This window comes from Papio anubis, chromosome 18 (assembly GCF_008728515.1).
Source record: "Papio anubis isolate 15944 chromosome 18, Panubis1.0, whole genome shotgun sequence".
NCBI classification, from domain to species: Eukaryota; Metazoa; Chordata; class Mammalia; order Primates; family Cercopithecidae; genus Papio; species Papio anubis.
Genome location: NC_044993.1, coordinates 16,537,729 through 16,557,161, shown reverse-complemented (window position 1 = coordinate 16,557,161; position 19,433 = coordinate 16,537,729). Strand labels below are relative to the sequence as shown.

The 19,433-nt window shown below is 40.8% G+C and overlaps 1 protein-coding gene across 4 annotated transcripts in view; it reads left to right on the top strand.

Annotated features, from left to right (window-relative positions):
• HYDIN (HYDIN axonemal central pair apparatus protein) overlaps positions 1-19,433 on the top strand; it is a 415,044-nt gene that overhangs the window by 181,615 nt on the left and 213,996 nt on the right. For all 4 annotated transcript variants that reach the window (XR_004179730.1, XM_021932150.2, XM_021932149.2 and 1 more), the window contains exons 19-20: positions 14,133-14,371; positions 17,950-18,223. Coding sequence is in view for 3 of the 4 variants with exons in the window: in XM_021932150.2 (XP_021787842.2) it covers positions 14,133-14,371; positions 17,950-18,223 (513 nt within the window). In the remaining variant the exon portion in view is untranslated. The remainder of the gene's footprint in view (positions 1-14,132; positions 14,372-17,949; positions 18,224-19,433) is intronic.

Here is a 19,433-nt window from a genome sequence, read left to right as displayed (position 1 = left end):
ATTGGTACATATTACTTGAAAGCATTGTGAATTAGATATACTTGCCTTCCTAATAATCAAAGTCAGTTAGCCTCATAATTCTTACAGACGATTTTTTCAAGAAATAGAGAAATCAAGCAGTAGAACAATTGCTTGACCAAAAGGGACTTTCAGCACATCAGTGATCAAGGGCTTTCTATTCAATCTGTCATCCCAAACTCTTCCCCTCTGAGAACAAGGAGAAAAGCTGGACAAAATGAGAAAATCATGAGCTTGAGAAACCAGGGAGCAACAAAGCTAGTGACAACACAAAAGGAAAAGAAAATCAAGAGATGTATGCCCAGCATTTGGGATTGCTTTTCCTATATGCCTCCAGAAGACATTGAAAAGTTAAAAGTAGCTTTCTGAAGACCTACCTGTCCAGGGAGATAAAAATTGGAGTCAGGTCAGGCTAGGGAGATAAAAATTAGAAGAAGATGGGCTCTGGTAAAACGTCTGGACTTTTGGTTGGGACTCTGAAAGGATGCACACTAGGAACAAGGATAAACTAGAACAGACCCCCGATTCAAATCATGTCAATCTCCACCTGAAAGATGGAAATTCTAGTTCCCCCCATAGCTTTCCCAGAAGCAAACGTATATCATCACGGGAAGAAGAAAACTATTCTGGGCCTCAAAATACCTCTACAATTTGTGTATACAATATCCAATAGTTAATCTTAAAATAACCAGGCATATAAGGAGACAAGACAACTTAGTAGAAAACTAAAATGTGCTCAATAAGTTCAATGAAATAAAAAGTAAATTTTAGAAACGTGATGGAGTTCTGGAGACTATAAAAAAGAACAAATGAGAGTCGTAGACCTGAAAAATACAATTGAAATTAAGGCTCAACAGATGAATTTAACTGTATATTAGATCCAGATGAATAGAGGCTTGTTGAAGTCAAAGACAGGTCTGAAGAAACTACCAAAAATGAAACATGCGGAGATAAAAGGATGAGAAATACAGAATAGATGATAAAGCAAACAAACATGGGGGGTATGGTTACTGGAGTACCATAGAAGAGGAGAGATGGGGAAGAATAGATACAGGCTGAGACCAAGCTATCAAAATGCATTATGAAAACCAGGCAAGATAAAACCACAAAACCACATTTAGGCACATTCTTGTAAAGATGCTGAAGATCAAAGAGTAAATCTTAAAGCATCAGGGGAAAAAAGGTTGTTTACCTTAAAAGGAATAATATTAAACTGAGAGCTGATTTCACAGACACTGCTGAGGGCAGGATACCATTATGAAAACAAATGAACTACAAAAAAAGTCTTCACACTAAAAGGTACAATTCTAGCCCCCTTCTCCCCCAATTCTCAGAATATAGCCAGAAAACTGGAAGGTTCTTCTGTGGGCAATTTGACCAGCCACAAGGAAAGGCAGAAAGGCAGACATAAACTGTTAGTTGGGCATCTAAAATGTCTGGTGGCCTGTGGTGGACTGGCACCCAAGCACACAGTGGCTTTAGTCTCTCTCTCTCTCTGTCTCTCTCCTTCCTACCTTCTTTCCTTCCTTCTTTCCTTCCTTCCTTCCTTTTCTTTCTTTCTTTCCTTCTTCCCTTCATCCCTTCTTCCCTTCCTCCCTTCCTCCCTTTCTTTCTTTCTCTCTTTCTCTCTCTCTCTCTTTTTCTCTCTCTCTTTGTCCTTCCTTCCCTCTTTCCTTCTTTCCTTCCTTCCTTCGTTCGTTCGTTCGTTCGTTCCTTCCTTCCTTCTTTCTTTTTCTTTCCTTTCTAGATGAGATCTCACTATGTTGCCCAGGCTGATCTTGAGCTCCCGGGCTCAAGTGATCCTCCCACCTTGGCCTCCCAAAGTGCTGGGATTACAGGCATGAGCACTGCACCCAGCCTTAGTGCTTTACTCTTAAACATAAGTACTTAACCAGGCTCCACCAGGAAAGCCTGTAATGCAGAAGAAAGAACTCAAAAACATAAAAATGAGAACTTGGAGAAAACAAATACAATGCAAGAAGAAAGTTTAGAATAAAATGATAATTAAAAATCTCAGGAAAGTAAAGATGACTTTGTATCCATGAACAAGAGCAGAGTGATATTTTTTAAAAGAACAAAAACAAAAGTATGCTCATAGATACTAAAAATATAAGCCAGATATTTAAAATTTGATAGAATATCTGGAAAATAAAATTGAGGAATAATCAGAAAGTAGAAAAAGAAGAAAAAGATTAGGAGAAGGAAGAGAAAATTAGACAGTTTGTTCAGGAGTTCTAAGACCCAATATGTGCTGCCAAAAAAGGCAGGTTCTTAAATGCAGATGAAAAAGTTACCCAAGAAATAATTGAAGGAGTGTTTTCAGAACAGAGGAAAGGAATTTACGGAGAAGGTTCATCAAATATGCTGCATGGTGGATGGAAACAGGCCCATGTCAAGGCACACCATAACTAAGTTCCAGAACACTGGACACAAAGAGAAGGCTGCAGGAACTTCCAGATTAAAAAAAAAAAAAATCATGGTCAAAACCAAAAAATATGTGAACCGAGTGGCATCAAACTTCTTGACAGAAACACTAGAGAAAAAAAAATTACTTTCTGAAGGAAAATAAATCCTAATCTTAAATTCATCATCTAGCCAAAAGACTAACAAAATCTGGGGATGAAATACATTTCAGATATAAAAAATCTCAAAAAATTTACATTCCACATACCTTTTGTCAGGAGGCCACCGAAGAGTGCTGCACCACAGTTAGGAAGGTGTGGATTCAGCAAACAGGGGCTCAGACACAGGAGAGAATGCCGAGGGATGCACAGGATGATGCTGCCTGCCGGTCCTAGGACACCAGTCACATCGCAGGCCCAGAGGGCAGCCTGCCCAGATGGGAGCTGGAGAACAGGCAGCTCCAGGAGAGATTTGTCTCCAAGAAGATGGAGCCTGTGTAGAAGATGTTTCTGAAAGTACTGAGCAGCAATTTGCCTCTTTGGTTGAGGGAATGAGTTTGTGATGAATGTGATGTCCATGATAGATACATGAAAACCACATGAAAACAATTCCTGGAAACATGAACGTTGTATAAGAAAGGAAACTTCATCATAGGCCATTTTTTTTATAGCTCAGCTGAGTTTAGTATTTGCATACTCATGATGGTACAAATGCAAATATCTATCTCACCAAAAAATAAATGTTAACTATATTGGAATGATGAAGAGAAGTAAGTGAAAGAGAGAGGAAGAGAGACATGGAGAGAGGGCAAGAAAAAAGCTATTAATATTTACCACGGGGAGAAATAAATGAATACCATGCAAACTGAAAACTTAAGAAGTAGCAGTAGGGTACTTAGCAATATAGAGGCAAATCCATAAAGCAAAGGCTAAAAGAACTGACAGTGGTTGACTGTGTTAATGGTCAAGGATTTGCACCATGAGAAGATGGGAGAGTGGATTCCAAGGACTGCTGCTTTCCACAATATGCCTTTTCCAGAACCTTTTGAAATTCTGTGTATGTATACCTTTCATACAAATTTTAAAAATTTAAATCACAGTGCAGAACAGTCTGTAGAGTATTGCACCATTTATGTAAGGAAAAACATGTATGCAAATATTGATCATAAAGTATATCTGGAAGGATCCTCGGAAAACTCTTAACAATGGTTACCTCTGGGGTTGGTAACTAGTGACCATGCACTGGCAGAAGAGAGACTCTTCACCCTTTAAATCCATTTGAATGTTACACTGTCTACATGTATTATTTATTTTTTTAAAAGCTTCTAAGAAACAAACTGGGAATGAGACTGCAGCAAGAGAACAAAGTTAAAATTAAATGAGCTCTAAAAAGAGTGACCATATCCTTTTAATATGTTATTTATTCAATAAATATAAATGTGTGTCTCCTTGTTACACAAGTAACATTATAGAACAAATAGAAGTTAAAGATAACAAAAAAATCACTCCTCATCCCATCATGCAGATAACCACTATTAAATTTTTGGTGTGTATCTTCTGAATTTTTTACGGTATGTGTGGTCTGTCTGTATTCCTACTCCCTCCCATGGAATAATATTATTTTGTTACCAGCTATTTTCACTCAACAGTATATTGTAGTCACCTAATATGAATTATTAAGGAATATTCGTCTACAGATCATTTTTACTGGCTAATTTTATTGCATCATTTGACTCTACCACAGTTGATTTAACTAATCCCCTACTGATAGATTGTTCCCAGTTTTTTACTACTATAAGCAATGCTTGTGTCTCAATTTTGCTGACATCTGTAACTGTTTTCTTTGACTAAATTTCTAGAAATGCAGTTGCTGGGTCAAATGACATGTGTGTAACTAAGTCTTGATACATATTGTGAATTCTCTCCCAGAGAATTTGTACAGTTTATATCCTACCCCCAGCACTGTTTAAAAATTTCACTCCTAGATTCTTGCTAACATTTCTGTGGATTTTTTTTTGGCCAAGTCTGACAGATGAAAACATATTTTATTGTTATTTAAGTTTGTGTTTATTTGGCTTATTGGTGAGGCTGGGCACCTTCCATATATTTACTGACCAACAAATAAATACTACTTTTGAGCCCTTTTCCTATGCCTGGTACTAAGGGGAGAGATAGAGGGTAAATAGAATTTTCCTTCTTCAAAGAGTTTATAATCTCATAAAAGAAACAAATACACAAACAATACAGCTGGGTTATAATGTGAAGCACAGAGGAGGAGGTGATTCATTCTCCTGTCAAATTGAAGTTTTTCATGGGTCGGAACATTTGAGTGAAGACTTGAAGGCCGAGGAGAAGAAAAACAGAGAGATGGGGATACGCTTTCTGAGAGCAGCATATTTAAATGCAGATGACGCTTCGAACACTTGGGAAAGGTAAATGACCTGGTGTCCTGGAAACTAAGCCTAGAAAATGCAGTGGGGCCATCTGACGAAGATTTGGGAGTAGATCCTCCAGGCCAGAAGCTCCTCTGGTACCCCGGTCTGGATTGTGGGCCGCCGTGTTGGCAGAGTCTGGGTGACTTCTCACACGGCAGTGACAGCCTGCCTCCCACCAAGATTCACACAAAATGATGGATTCCCCAGACAGAAAAAGTGAGTCCACGTATGGATCAAACAGAAAAAAGTGGGGTCCCTGAATTCTGGAACTCGTATGTAAAGTTGTGGCGGGGGGAGTGTGTGTATGTGCATTTTTTGATGACGGGGTTCCATGGCTTTCTCAAAGAGGATAAAAAGACTCATCGCCTCTGATTCGGACATTGGAGAGCCATGCAGAATCCCCAGCAGGAGAGCAGCAGGGTCAGATCACTGAAAGATAAACCTGTTGAAGCAGGATATTTCCCTGACCCCTTCACGGGACTCGCAAAGGGAGTGTCTCCTTTACTCAGCCCGCTGCTCTCAACACCTTGCGGGAGGGAGCACGCGAATGAGGTGGGAACTGGATGGAGCACATGAGTGCGGAAACCAGCCAACCGCGTCGGCACCAGCAAGATCAAACTCTACTCACTGGGACCGGCTGCGCCCCACCCCTCACAGGTGGGAGTGCACAGGTGAGTGGGTGCTGGAGCCAGAGTGAGCACTCCTGGGTGTCAGCAGGAGCAAACTACATGCAAGCCCTGTGGCAGCATCCAAGCATCCCTTAGGGGTGGGAGGTCGGGTGGGGGCCAGCGGGCGGTCAGTGCCTGCAATCCCTGAAGCTCCAGAAGGTGTGTTACAGTGCTGTTTTAGCTCTGCCGTCTGCTGTGGATACCTTAGGTGTCTGTGCCAACCAGGGCAAAGGGCCAGTGTGGCAGCCTTTTGTATCTGCACTCAGGGATCCCGAGCTCTTGTCCTGCAGCCAGGAAAAATGAGGTCACATGAACAAATTTAAGGATGGTAAATGTGGGAGATTTAATTGCCGATGAAAGTGGCTCTCAGGGGGAGAGGGAGCTGAAAAGGAGATGAGGCAGGTAGGTGATCTTCCCCTGAAGTCTGGCCATCTGCAGCCGGATTCTTCTCAGAAGTTATTCCATCAAGCTGTCCCCTCTGTAATCCCCAACATGCAGCTGCTTCTCCTTTCTGCCAGCTGAGTCTGGAGTCTTTATAGGCACAGGCTGGGGCATGGGGTGGGGCCGTGGGTGGTTAAGGGAAAGGCAACATTCAACTGGGAAAACAGGGATGTAAGTTCTCACTTTGGGCCATGGGTTCAGGCTTTTCAGCTGAAAGGTAGGGTTTCACCAGGGAGCCACCCTTTTCTACCTAGAATTCCTCTGCTCCCAGTCCCTATCACTGTCAGTAATGTAGACTGGGGAGGGTGCCAGCAGGAAGGAGAACTGAATGGGAAGTTTGGAAAATAACGTTAGTAGCAATCACCACTAACTGAACATGTAATCTATGATAGACGAGGTGCTAGATGCTTAGCACCCTTTTATTTTATCTTCAAGTTAACATTTAACATGAAAGGAAACCAAAACCTAGATTTTAAAATTAGTGCAAGGTCACTTGGCTATGAATGGCAGAGTCCATAGTTGACTACCAAGTCATGAGACTCTCAAGCCCACACTTCTGATTGTGACCTTAAATTGCCTCCCATGTAAAGCCCTACACCATTTCTTCTGCATCTCATCTCCTAATTTTCAGTTAACTCTCTTAAGCAGCAAAGTGACTCACTTCAGGGAAAAGAACTGTTATGACAAGAGACCCCATTTAGAAGACAAAAAGGAGAAAGGGCCTGTAATCCCAGCACTTCGGGAGGTTGAGACGGGCAGTTCGCTTGAGGTCAGGAGTTAGAGACCAGCCTGGCCAACATGATGAGACCCCGTCCCTACAAAAAATATATAAAAATAAGCCAGGCATGGTGGCACGTGCCTGTAATCCCAGCTACTCAGGAGGCTGAGGCAGGAGAATTGCTTGGACCCAGGAGGCAGAGGTTGCAGTGAGCCAAGATCGTGCCACTATACTCTAGCCTGGGTGACAGAGTGAGTAAGACTTCATCTCAGAAGAAATTTTTTTTAAAAAAAGAAAGGCCTTGGTGACCCTTCATTGTTCTTGTTCCACAAAGTATTGGTCATCTGCTGAGATAATAGTGTAACTGCAAAGAAATCCCTCACTCTGCACATTGCTTCCTATTGTTATTTGCTCTCTTTATTTCATAGAAGGAGATTCTTGCAGATTTCAATTGGCAAATGAGTTATTTGGAAGAGAAGCGCACAGTGCTATTTTCTTCAAGCTTCCTGGTTATTAGCACTACAGAAAGCAAGTCTGTGTGAGCACAGCCACACTCCCGGTGATTGTTGAGGTGACATGTGCAAACAATGGTGTTCACTTGTTCCTTTTGTGGCCAATATTGAACACACAATAAGGAAACCTATAAAAGCTCTGGCTGCTTTACCTTGGGAGCTGAGCACTGCATAAGCGTACTGCTGCCCTATTGTCAAATAAAAAGCAAATGTTATCTTTAGATATGTGAAACCTCAGAGGGGAGGGCTTAACACTCATCACTGGTGGTCATGGAATTCTGAATTGCAAAAGATCATAAATTTTCCGTCTTTTGCACAGTCATATTCCCTGCAGGCACGCACATACCTCCTGTACATGTTGTTTACGAGCTGCTGAAACAACTCTGGCTTTCTAGTTCCAGATTGCAGAAAAAACAAAGGCAGGTATGGCTGACATTTTCATGGAAAGCTTAGGAAGGCTCATTTTTTTTTTTTATCATCCTTGGAACAAATAGATGGAACCCTGTATTAGGTTTCTCTTGCTGGGTAGCAAATTACCACAAACGCAGCAGCTTAAGGCAATACTAACTTACGATCTCAGTTTCCGTGGGTAAGGGGTCCAGCCATGGTCAGGCTAGATTCTCTCCTTAGGGTCTCAAGAGGCTGAGATCAAGGTTAGCCAAGCTCCATTCCTTTTGGGAGTCTTGGTGAGGAAAAGATCCACTACTGGGCCCCCCAGGTCAGTTGAATGACTGAGTCCCTCAGTTTTTTTGGTGGCCCTCAGGGACTGCTCTCAGCCACTTTGGAGTTCCTTGCCATGTGGCCCCTCCCTTAGGCCCTCTGTACTTGGAATCTTTTCACCAGGAAGAGTATAGTCTGGTTAAGTCACGACTGCTGAGGATAATCTCCCTATCTTAAAGTCAACTGATGCCGGGCGTGGTGGCTCACACCTGTAATCCCAGCAATTTGGGAGGCCGAGACGGGGGGATCATAAGGTCAGGAGATGAAGACCATCCTGGCTAACACGGTGAAACCCTGTCTCTACTAAAAATACAAAAAATTAGCCGGGCGTGGTGGCGGGCACCTGTAGTCCCAGCTACTCGGGAGGCTGAGGCAGGAGAATGGCGTGAACCCAGGAGGCGGAGGTTGCAGTGAGCCGAGATCGCACCACTGCACTCCAGCCTGGGCAACAGAGCGAGACTCCTTCTCAGGGAAAAAAAAAAAAAGTCAGCTGATTTGGGACCTTACCTACATGTGCTAAATCCTTCACAGCAACACCTGGATTTGTGTTTGACTAAGTAACTGCGGGAAGATAATCGTGCTCCAAGAGGTGGAGATCCTGGAGGGCAGCTTAAAATTCTGCCTATCACAGCCCCACAGCCTCTCCTTTCCTGGCAAGAGTCTTGTATGTTAAATGCTTCCTTAGCATCCATCTTTGTTTTCTGTTTTGTAATTTTTTTTTTTTTTTTTTTTTTTAGCAAATACTATTGAACTCATAATTGTATGTCACATGGGGCATTTCAGATTTGGGGAAAATGATGACAATAGTTTCCATTCTTGAGGACTTGCTTTGTGCCCAACACTGTGCTGAGATTTTACCTGCACTCTCTCACTCATCCATCCCCACAGCTCTATACAGAAGGTACAGTCAATATCCTGAGCTACAGATGAGAAACCTGAGACCAGGCATACATAGTTAGGAGGCATCCCCAAAGTTCCACATCTGGAAAGCAGCAGAGCAGGGACTCAAATCTGCATCCCTTTGCTTCAGCGCCCTCCCTCCTACCCTATTTCCATCAGCTACTATTTTGCCCTATTGTGGTTCTGAAAGAGTTACGAAATGCCCTCCACAGCTGTGATGATTATCATTCATCCTTTCCTTTTTTAGTCAAATTTTCCATTTAATAACAGAAAATGTCACGCTGACCAAGCCCTCTCTAAAAGCAAAGGATAGCCCTAAAAGTCAACCACCAGAGAGACACAAAGATGATAGAGTAGTTTCGAGGCTGACTCATGTAAGGTAAGAGCAGTTCAGTGCCTTAGCATCTGGCATTTTAATGTGTCTTGGTCTTGGATTCTATGATATATTTTCCTGTCTGGTTTTATGCCAAGCATTGATTAATAAGCTTCATCAGAAAACTCACCAATTCAGCCCTGAAGAACAACTTCAGGTCTTTCCAGAAGAGCCAACCTATGTCAGCAGGAAACAGAAGAGAAATGATACACATCCATTGAAAACTAATGTCCCCTGACTTGAAAGACCACTTATGCTGATGACACTCTCACTTTATCGTGAGCAGAGGTTTGGCCTGTGCTACCAGCTAGAGGAGGAAAACAAATTATTGGAATAGGAAAGATGACATTGATGGTACTTTCTCTTTCTGCAAGGCATTTTGCTTTTTGATGAAAAGACAAAAATGGCATTATCTCACAGGGTGAGATGTCAAACATAAATGGCATTATGTTTTCATTGTAAGCTGAGTCACATAAATGAGCAAAGCTATGTAGGATGCTAACAGGCCACCAATTTGGGAAGAAGGGTCAACACAGTGAGATCTTCTTGCCCAGAACTTTCTTAGTTTCTCCTCTTAGAAGTTTCTCCTCTTGAGTTTCTCTCAACTTTCTTAGCTGCCCCTCCATTTGTCCTAAAAGCAGATGGATGTGAACTCTAACCCTGAAGTTCCCATAGGATCTGAAAGGCAATTCCCATAGGATCTGTGTTCTGATGGAGTAAGCTCTTCACCTTTCAAAATGTGAGATCTGGGAGAGTTGGGGGAAGATCTGAGGATGTGGCAGTATAGTGAACCAACAAGGAATCTTTGGCAGACAGCAGCTAGCAGCTCAGCACACTCATCTCTCTTTACTCTGGACCCAGGGCTAGACTACATTTCCCAACCTCCATTGGGGTTAGGCTGCATTGACTCAGTTCTGGCCAGTGGAATTGAATGGAAGTGATGTGCACCACTTCCAGGTATGGTGCATAAAATCCTAGCACACAACCCTCCTTTCTCTTTCTTCTCTTACTGGCCAGATGGATGTCAATATGGATCTCTTAGAAACCAAGAGTTAAATATGTCGGAATCTGTTCAGTAGAGATCCTTGAAAGACTAAATGGAACAGAAGCCCATCCTCACACCTGTCACCAATTGGAATTCACGTGGGCCCGAAATAAGCTTCTGTTGTATAAAGCCATTGAGCATCAGGGGTCTTTCTGTTGCAACAGCTACCACAGACTTATCTATAATAATAGCCTAGAATTTCAAAACAGCAAGTAGGGAAAACAGTTCTAAGAAAGGAGAAGGTCTGGTTACTCAAGCATGAGAAATCCATTTCCATCTATTGCTTTGATTGTGTATGCCAACTGAAAATGATAAAAGTCAAAGATTCCTATCTACTGTAATATAAATTCAAGATGAAATGAAACTACCTTGATCCATTTTAAAATGTCTACAGAAAATTGAATTTGCACCTACAGCTCTTTTAGAACACATTTTTATGTCATTTTCTGTGATTAATGTGTTAGAGGATTTTAGTGTTGTCACTTTGAGACTGTTAAAACGTTTCTTTTGATTAATTAGGAAGATGCATCAGAAATTATTTCTTTGAACCTAAGTATGGAGAAAACATTGTAACATTCAATCCTTATAGTTTCTCTTGGCAATAGTAATTAAGCTACAGTCCTGAAAATTAAATGTATAAGGATTATTACCTTTTACTAATATTTTAACACAAAATTATAAACAAATACAGATGAATCCTCCGGAGAGACAGAGACTTTGTTTACTGTTTTCTGATTATGTTCCTTCTCTGCTAGAACCAAGTTACTATGAGTAGGAAAGTTATCGGAAAATTTTGAAAAATAGATGAGTCTTTCAAGATTCATCATTTTTTTCGTGCGCATCCTTTGAATACAGACAATGATCATACAAACATCTCCATCCAGGTCGTACTTTATCTAGTGTGGTATTTAATGTTTAATTGTTTTTTTTTCTGTTTCTACGTTGCTTTGGGATTTTCCATATTTGAAGATTTATGAGTAATAATAGGACTCTTGGCTTAGTTATATCTGTTTCCATTAATACCAAAATTAAAATTTCCTCATTATCATTCATCTACATCCTCATTTATATACAATTTAAAACCTTGAAAAATGTTCTTCTTTCCTTTATTTAATTCATTTAAATTTTAAAATGCAATTTACTTATTTCCCATGTAGATTTTCAAACCAGGAAGAAATGTAACTAGCCTTTCTGCTCTGTCTTACATTTGTCCTTAATTATAAATTGGGAAATTGACATTTTGCTTTAAATATTAGATTTTCCTTATTTAAGTACCTGTGAGCCTATTCCTAAGAGAGTGACCATCGGGCCCACTGACCAAATCTATTTTTTTAATCTGCAGTGGCGCCAGACCAGGATTTTGGTGACATTCCAAGGCACTGTCACCCTGTGAGATTCTGCCTGGATGAAATCTCTAACTCTTGCCTGCAATCTGCAATGTACATTTATGTCACTTACAGAGATTATCAGTGTAACTCTGACCTAAGTTTGTCAGGAAGTTTCCAGTTCGTGGTACCTAAGCCCCGGTAGAGCTACATGTGTTTTTACATTTCTCCTTTTTTTCCTTTTTGTAGAAGAAGTATATCATAGAATTAAGTGAAAGAAGGATAATCTTAGGCTGGAATGTCCTCTGGAGTCCCGCTCAAATAGTAAAATTTGCATTTCTTTTCAAATCCACTGTTTTCTACTGTATGCATTACTTTGGAGGGCTTCTTCTGTGGCACCAAACTTGGGGAGCTTCGTGAAGCTTCCTGGGAGACTCACAAGGAAGATTCATGAAGGAATAATCAAACTCTTTTCTGATGAACTGGAAAGTGTGGCTTTTCCTCTCAGTTATTATCCTGGAAGCATCTAAATACTCTCCACATCTCTTCTTTTGCAGCTTTTTCTCAGTGCATATTGGTAATAACTAAATATTTTCTATAAAGATTAATCCACAGAAGTACTTCTGAGTAATGTCTTTCCCAAAATAAAACAGGACTTTCATAATTGATCTAAATGACAAAGCAATCAAAATGGGGAAAGGATTTATTTTATTTTAAGTTCTGGGGTACATGTGCAGGATGTGCAGGTTTGTTACATAGGTAAACGTGTGCCATGGTAGTTTGCTGCACCTATCGACCCACCATCTAAGTATTAAACCCAGCACGCATTAGCTATTTTTCCTGATGCTCTCCACCCCTCTGCCCCCCGACGCCTGACAGGCCCTGGTGTGTGATGTTCCCCTCCCTGTGTCCATGTGTTCTCATTGTTCAGCTCCCACTTCTGAGTGAGAACACGTAGTGTTTGGTTTTATGTTCCTGTGTTTGTTTGCTGGGGATAATGGCTTCCAGCTCCATCCATGTCCCTGCAAAGGACATGACCTCATTCAAAAGAATGTTTTTTATTTGATGCTCTTTATTAACTTTGAGATTGTTGTTTATATAGGCAGTTAAACAAATTGGAATTTTAGTAATATTAATAATATAGTGCAATATAATTAGGAATCACACCACCTGATAATTAAGCCCAATTTCACATTTGGAGGGAAAAGAAAATGTGTGTGACACATTTGTCAGACATTCAAAGGGTTTCAACATCCTTTGCTCCTGTTCTTTAGATTCCCCTGAAGCACTTTCACTCTGGCCTCCTTCTGAATTCCATTTTTGTTCTTGAAATATTGGTCTCACTAGTGTCATTGCTGTCAGCTCCTCAGGGTGTTTATGTATTTCCCACAACACCTGGACCTGAGAGCCATTGACTATGTATTTGTTATATTTACTTGAAAAGTCCAAAAACAATTTGCTCATTAAATTTGTAGAAGACTTGGAGGGGTAGGAGGAGTGGTCCCTAATTATTAGTAGTAGTAGCTAATAAGTTGAGTGTCATAGTCAGAATTATAAAAGTTCTCAAAAGATGAAAACCTTGTAAAAATAGAAAATACTACACCTCAATTCAAAAATACAGAAATCAAAATTAAGGAGAAAATAGATGTGTTTAATAGCATATTACACATCACTGAAGAGAGAGCTAGTGAACTGGAAGAGAGCTCAAAAGAAAGCATCAAAAATGAATCACAGAAAACAACAAACAGAAAATGCAGATGAGGCTCAGAAACAGAGATAGGTTGAGATATACAAATACTATAGTGTTACAATTGCCTACAACGTTCAGTACAGTAACATGCTATACAGGTTTTAAGCGTAGGAGCAACAGGTTATACCATGTAGCCTAGGTGTGTAGTAGGCTCCACTATCTCACTCTGCAATGTTCACACGGCAACGAAATCACCTAATGACACATTTCTCAGAATGTGTCTCTGTCGTTAAGCAACACATGACTGTATTTCAAAATAAGTTTGCAATTTTACCTAATGAGATTCTGATGAGGCTAATTATTATAAATTAGTAAAAATCCAGATGACTTCTTATATTGTATTTATTAATGAAATTGGTTCATCCTCACTACAACACTAGAAATTTTGCATTTGAAAAACGTTTCTTTTAAAAATTTCAAACTCAAAAAAAAAACAAAAACAAAGGAAAAATAAATAAGAATAAAAAATAAAAATTTCAAACTCCATAAAGAATATTGTGCCTTCTTTGGTGTCTCAGAATCTGGAGATTATAGCAGATAATAATTATAAGTTTGTTGGAGAATTGGGCTGTTACCTTGAGAAAGAGATGTAAAAATCTTCACAGAGCATTCAAAAGTAAAATCGTAGGTTTGCTCTTCAGAATCAGATTGCTTTTTGAAAAAAGAAAAACCAACAAACATCCAGCTGCTTTAATTCAAAAAATAATGTTTGTCTCTGATGTTGAATTCCACAGTGCCACCCATTTGAAGTGTAGAGGGCTTTGACATCTATAGAATGAAAAACCAAGAATATCTTCCCTGTGAACTTGTACTCTTGTGTTGCAGGCACACAAAAAATCCCTTTGGACGATTGAACCCAATGAAGGCATGGTTCCTCCAGAAACTGACATTCAACTGGCACTGACCGCCAACCTGAATGACATACTGACATTCAAAGACTGTGTCATTTTGGACATTGAAAATAGCAGCACCTATCGGATTCCTGTTCAGGCTTCTGGAATTGGTTCCACTATTGTTTCAGATAAGCCCTTTGCTCCAGAACTCAATTTGGGGGCACATTTTAGGTAAGGAAATACCATGGACCAATTTTGGTCGATGTCACATATGTTGCATATGCTGAGCATCCCCTCTACTTTAGAAAATTATTTTAAGTCATTAAAACTAGCCACCTCAGTCCCTCTCCTTTCCCATCCTCACTCTTCTGCCTCCTGATGGGTATGTCAGCAACAAGAAGACATTTTCTAGCCATAACTTGGTTGCATTCTCTAATCTGTGTCCCTTTACATGCGAGAAGAATATGGTTTGTAGGAAATGCATTCTTCTCTCAAACTGGCTACTCTGACTAATTTAGACTCTCAACCATAATTTCTCCTCTTTAATTCTAATACACTGTTAATCCCTCTCCATAAACATAGAAAATACAGATACAGCTTAGTGGTAACCTAAGCAGAATATACTTAGGAAGGTAAAAATTTACTGCAAGTGTATTTTATCAGGTATTGCAGAGCCAGCAGCTTTTTCAAAGCTTATGTCCTCTACTTGACTCCCCACCATAGCACCAACAACTGAGATGGTTTCCATTGGCTTTGCCTCATTACCCAGGAAAAGCTAGAGGGTCTAAATATTTACATAAGATGTGGTACAGTATAGACACCACTGAGCAGAACAATCTAAATGTGGATATAAAAATCAGATTTGGGCCGGGCACGGTGGCCCAAGCCTATACTCCTAGCACTTTGGGAGGCCAAGGCAGGAGGATCACTTGAGCTCAGGAATTCAAGACCAGCCTGGACAACATGGGGAAACCCCATCCCTACAAAAATACAAAAAATTCTGGACGTGGTGGCGGGTGCATGTAGTCCCAGCTACTCAGGAGGTTAACAGGTGGGAGAATCACTTGAGCCCAGGAGGCAGAGGTTGCAGTGAGCCAAGGTGGCACCACTACACTCCAGCCTGGGTGACAGAGTGAGACCCTGTCTTAAAAAAAAAAAAAGAAAGAAAAAACACACACGTATACATATACACATACACATATATATGTGTACACACACACATATATATAGATATATATGAGGAGATATATATATTTATAGAGCTGGGAGCAGTGGCTTATGCCTATGATCCCAGCACTTTATACTTTGGGAGGCTGAGGTAGGAGGATTGCTTGAGCCCAGGAATTGGAGACCAGCCTGGGCAACATAGGGAGACCCCCCCACATCTCTACAAAATAAAAAAAATTAGCCTCGCTTGATGGCACATGCCTGTTGTCCTACCCACTTGGCAGGCTGAGGTGATAGGATTGCTTGTACCCGGGAGGTTGAGGCTACAGTGAACTAGGATCACACAACTGCAACTCCAGCATGGGCAACATAGCAAGACCCCATCTGAAATTAAATAAATAAATAAATATATATTTATGAGGTTTGAGTGTTAAGTGTAGAGGGTATGTGTGGGGTTTGTTCTTGATTCCTCAGGAAAGTCATGTAGCTATCACTAGTTGGCTCCTGGGGGCCAGTTGAATTTGAACTTACCTGTTGCAGTACTGTGAATAGATCTCAGAAGGGTATTCCCCCTGCCTTCTGGGCTCACAGGCCCTGAAATCAAGTCATATATGCTGTGCTTGGAGATGTGACTGACATTAATCAGTTAGGAGCTCTCCCCAAAATCCCTCCCTCTGCTCCATCTACAAAATATGGTACTTGATTGAAAATGCCGTAAACTAGTAGAAAATTAAGTAAAAAGCAAGTCACATGGTTGAATGGCATGCTTTTAGACAAGTATCCAATTATATTTTTCGAGTCAACTAAATAGAAGAATCCTCCTCTCTGCCTGTCTGTTGGCCGTAAGCTAGGGTAGTTTATCATTGCATACCAGTGCTTCTAGTTTCAAATTTCTTTTCATGCACTCAAATATAATTGTAGAAAACAATACATGGCAAACCAGACCTAATTACATGTTCTTTTAGATCTACAAATAGTGTCAAGTAGCCTTCGAAGGATATTCTGACACATGGAATTGGAGGGTTAGCTAACAGTTTTCTATCAACATAAAAGCAAACTGTAGCTTTTAGTTGCTAATTTGACCTCTGCCTAAACTTTTTGACATAAAATCACTATGCTCGCAACCTCCAGAAGAATTGCCAAAAGCAGGGCTGGGTAAACTACACCCCTCTGCCTGCTTTTGTCAATAAAGTTTTATTGGAACACAGCCATGCCCATTTTGTAACGTATTGTCTATGGCTGCTTTCACACTACAAGGGAAAGTTGAGTAGCTGTTACAGAGACCATGTGGTCCAAAAAGCCTAAAATATTTGTTAGTTAGTCCTTGAAAGAAAAAGTTTGCCAACCTCTGGTCTAAAGAAATAGCCATATGCCACTGCTTCTAATTGCATGTTTTTAGACAACTCCCTAGGTTTTCAGAACTTCCATTTCTTGATCTATAAAATGGTAGTAAATATACTTACCATGACTGGATTGCTGTAATGATTGAATGATGTACTGTGAATAAGTAACAGACATCCTGCCTAGTAATCACTATGTGTTTTTTATAAACAGTATATGGTTTTATAAATAGTATATGTTGTTTATTATTTCCCCCAAAAGCCTACTGCTAGCCATAAACTACCAAGTAAAGTAACTCCCTTGAGCATGCCCCGTGGACACAGATTCACAATGTATTTAGATAGAAATGGTTATACCTGACAACTAGCAAATATTCCTTCTGATTATTTATTTGATGGTTCGACTTACCAGGCATGATATCATTTCCTAAGGAGGAATAGATGGGATGAAATCTCAAAGCCTAATACAATTTAAAAAATAAAAAACAGTCCTGAGATGAGTTTTTCCCTAAGAATAAATTTTAAAGTAAGCCTGTGGGGGGAAAAAAATCCCAAACAAACAAAAACACATTTGAACCATATCCAAGATCTTAGAAATCCCAGTTTTTTTTAGCAAATAGCCAGGCAATCAGAATGTTCTTAGTAAATATTTGTGGAATATATGAATGCATGATGAACAAATGAATACATGAAATTGCAACATATTTAAAGCACATTAGTCTGAGATAGGTGACCAATCACGGTGGTGTTCTGGCCCATTGCAGTCCCCTGGCCTTTGTTAAAGCTTAGAGGATGTGCATGGTTTTTCTTCAAAGCTTCCTTCAAATTAAGCCCATCATTACGGGACATTCCACTCAGTCAGTAGTAATTTTCTCAGCACAGCTTGAAACCTGCTTCTCCTCCAGTAGGTATTTTGCTTTCCTTTCACTCTTCAGAGCTATTTCTCTAAATAGAATTGCTTTTCACGTGAACTGAATGTGTCCTGCAGTGTGTGGGGCCTACTGGGGAAGATTGACGGGGAGTGGAAATTTTCCACAGCCCCTTACGTGGTGATGCCAACTCTGGGACCAAACCCAGGTCTGTGATTCCACACCTCTTGGCCCCCTGAGTAGATACTACCTTGTCCCATCACTGTGTTAGTTCCTAGTGGCATCGTAACTTAGTCTTCCTACATTAAAAAAAAAAGTCTTATATTGTGGCTCACTGTTTTAAATCCTTCCAGAAGAGTAAATCCCAAGGGTGTAGAGCTGAACAGAACATACCTAAATGAAATCCTCTCAACACCTGCCTCTTCTTTTTCAGCCTGGATACCCATTATTACCACTTTAAGTTGATCAACAAGGGACGTCGGGTCCAACAGTTGTTCTGGATGAATGATAGCTTCCAACCCCAGGCCAAGCTGAGTAAGAAGGGCCGGGTTAAGAAGGGACATGCTCGTATCCGGCCCCAGCCCAGTGGCTCTCAGGAGCCCAGGGATCCACAGAGCCCCGTGTTTCATCTCCACCCCGCCAGCATGGAGCTGTACCCAGGCCAGGCAGTCGATGTGATACTCGAAGGCTATTCTGCTACTCCCAGGGTAAGGGGACAGCACATTTGGAAGCTATTGCTTTTTCCTAATTAAATCTCTACTGTATCTATTTCTTTTTTTTTTTTTCTTTTTTTTTTTGAGACGGAGTCTCGCTCTGTTGCCCCAGCTGGAGTGCAGTGGCCGGATCTCGGCTCACTGCAAGCTCCGCCTCCCGGGTTTACGCCATTCTCCTGCCTCAGCCTCCCAAGTAGCTGGGACTACAGGCGCCCGCCACCTCACCTGGCTAGTTTTTTGTATTTTTTAGTAGAGACGGGGTTTCACCATGTTAGCCAGGATGGTCTCGATCTCCTGACCTCGTGATCCGCCCGTCTCAGCCTCCCAAAGGCTGGGATTACAGGCTTGAGCCACCGCGCCTGGCCTGTATCTATTTCTTAGGAAAGTTCCTTGACATTTATCTGAGGAAGGATATGGTTTCTCAAGGATTGTGTACAGTCCTGAGTTACCATGGTAGCATCTGTTGCTTTTGGGGTGCAGCTCTGCTCAGTCGTCGATTTGTTTCTATAGCTACTGTGAACCCAATCTTGAGGGAGGTTCTCATGCCCAGGGTCCATGGTGACAAGCCAGCAAGTCTCTGGTAGAAAAACATCCAGTTTTTAGCCAAAGCAGATTCTCCTATTAACACTTAGCAGGATTAATTTAATATTCATTCAAAAAGGGTGTTTATATCGACACTCTGGGCTGCCTCTCCTATTCAGGTATTGGGACATCCCTGTTCCTTTCTTTCCAGACTGACTACAACTCACATTTCAAAACATCTTTTTTATGCATTAATAAAAGAACCACATTTATCTTCAGCAACTCTGATTCCCTGCCTTCATTTACATGATCTCCATACATTCTACCTAAAACATTTCAGTAGATCCAAATCATCTGTCTGTTTATCCCTATTCTCTCACAGTGTGGAAATCGTTAAAAAACTAAAGGAAAGGCTTTCAAAGTCACTTAAGAGTCTCTCCCTCCCCACAAAATGCAGACCTTGTAGATGAGAAATGATGCTTAAGATCCTGCTTGTATCGCCAAATTTGGAGGTAATACTGACTTTTCCCCACACGAAATAGGAAGCAAAAAGAACTTTGTCTCCCAGTAGACACAGCTGGAAAGCTAGTCCCTTGCTTAGCTTCTCTAAGGTCACAGATTCCACTTTATTGCATTAGACTATTTCTTCATAGAGCATTTTCAGGTAAAATGCATCCTCAGT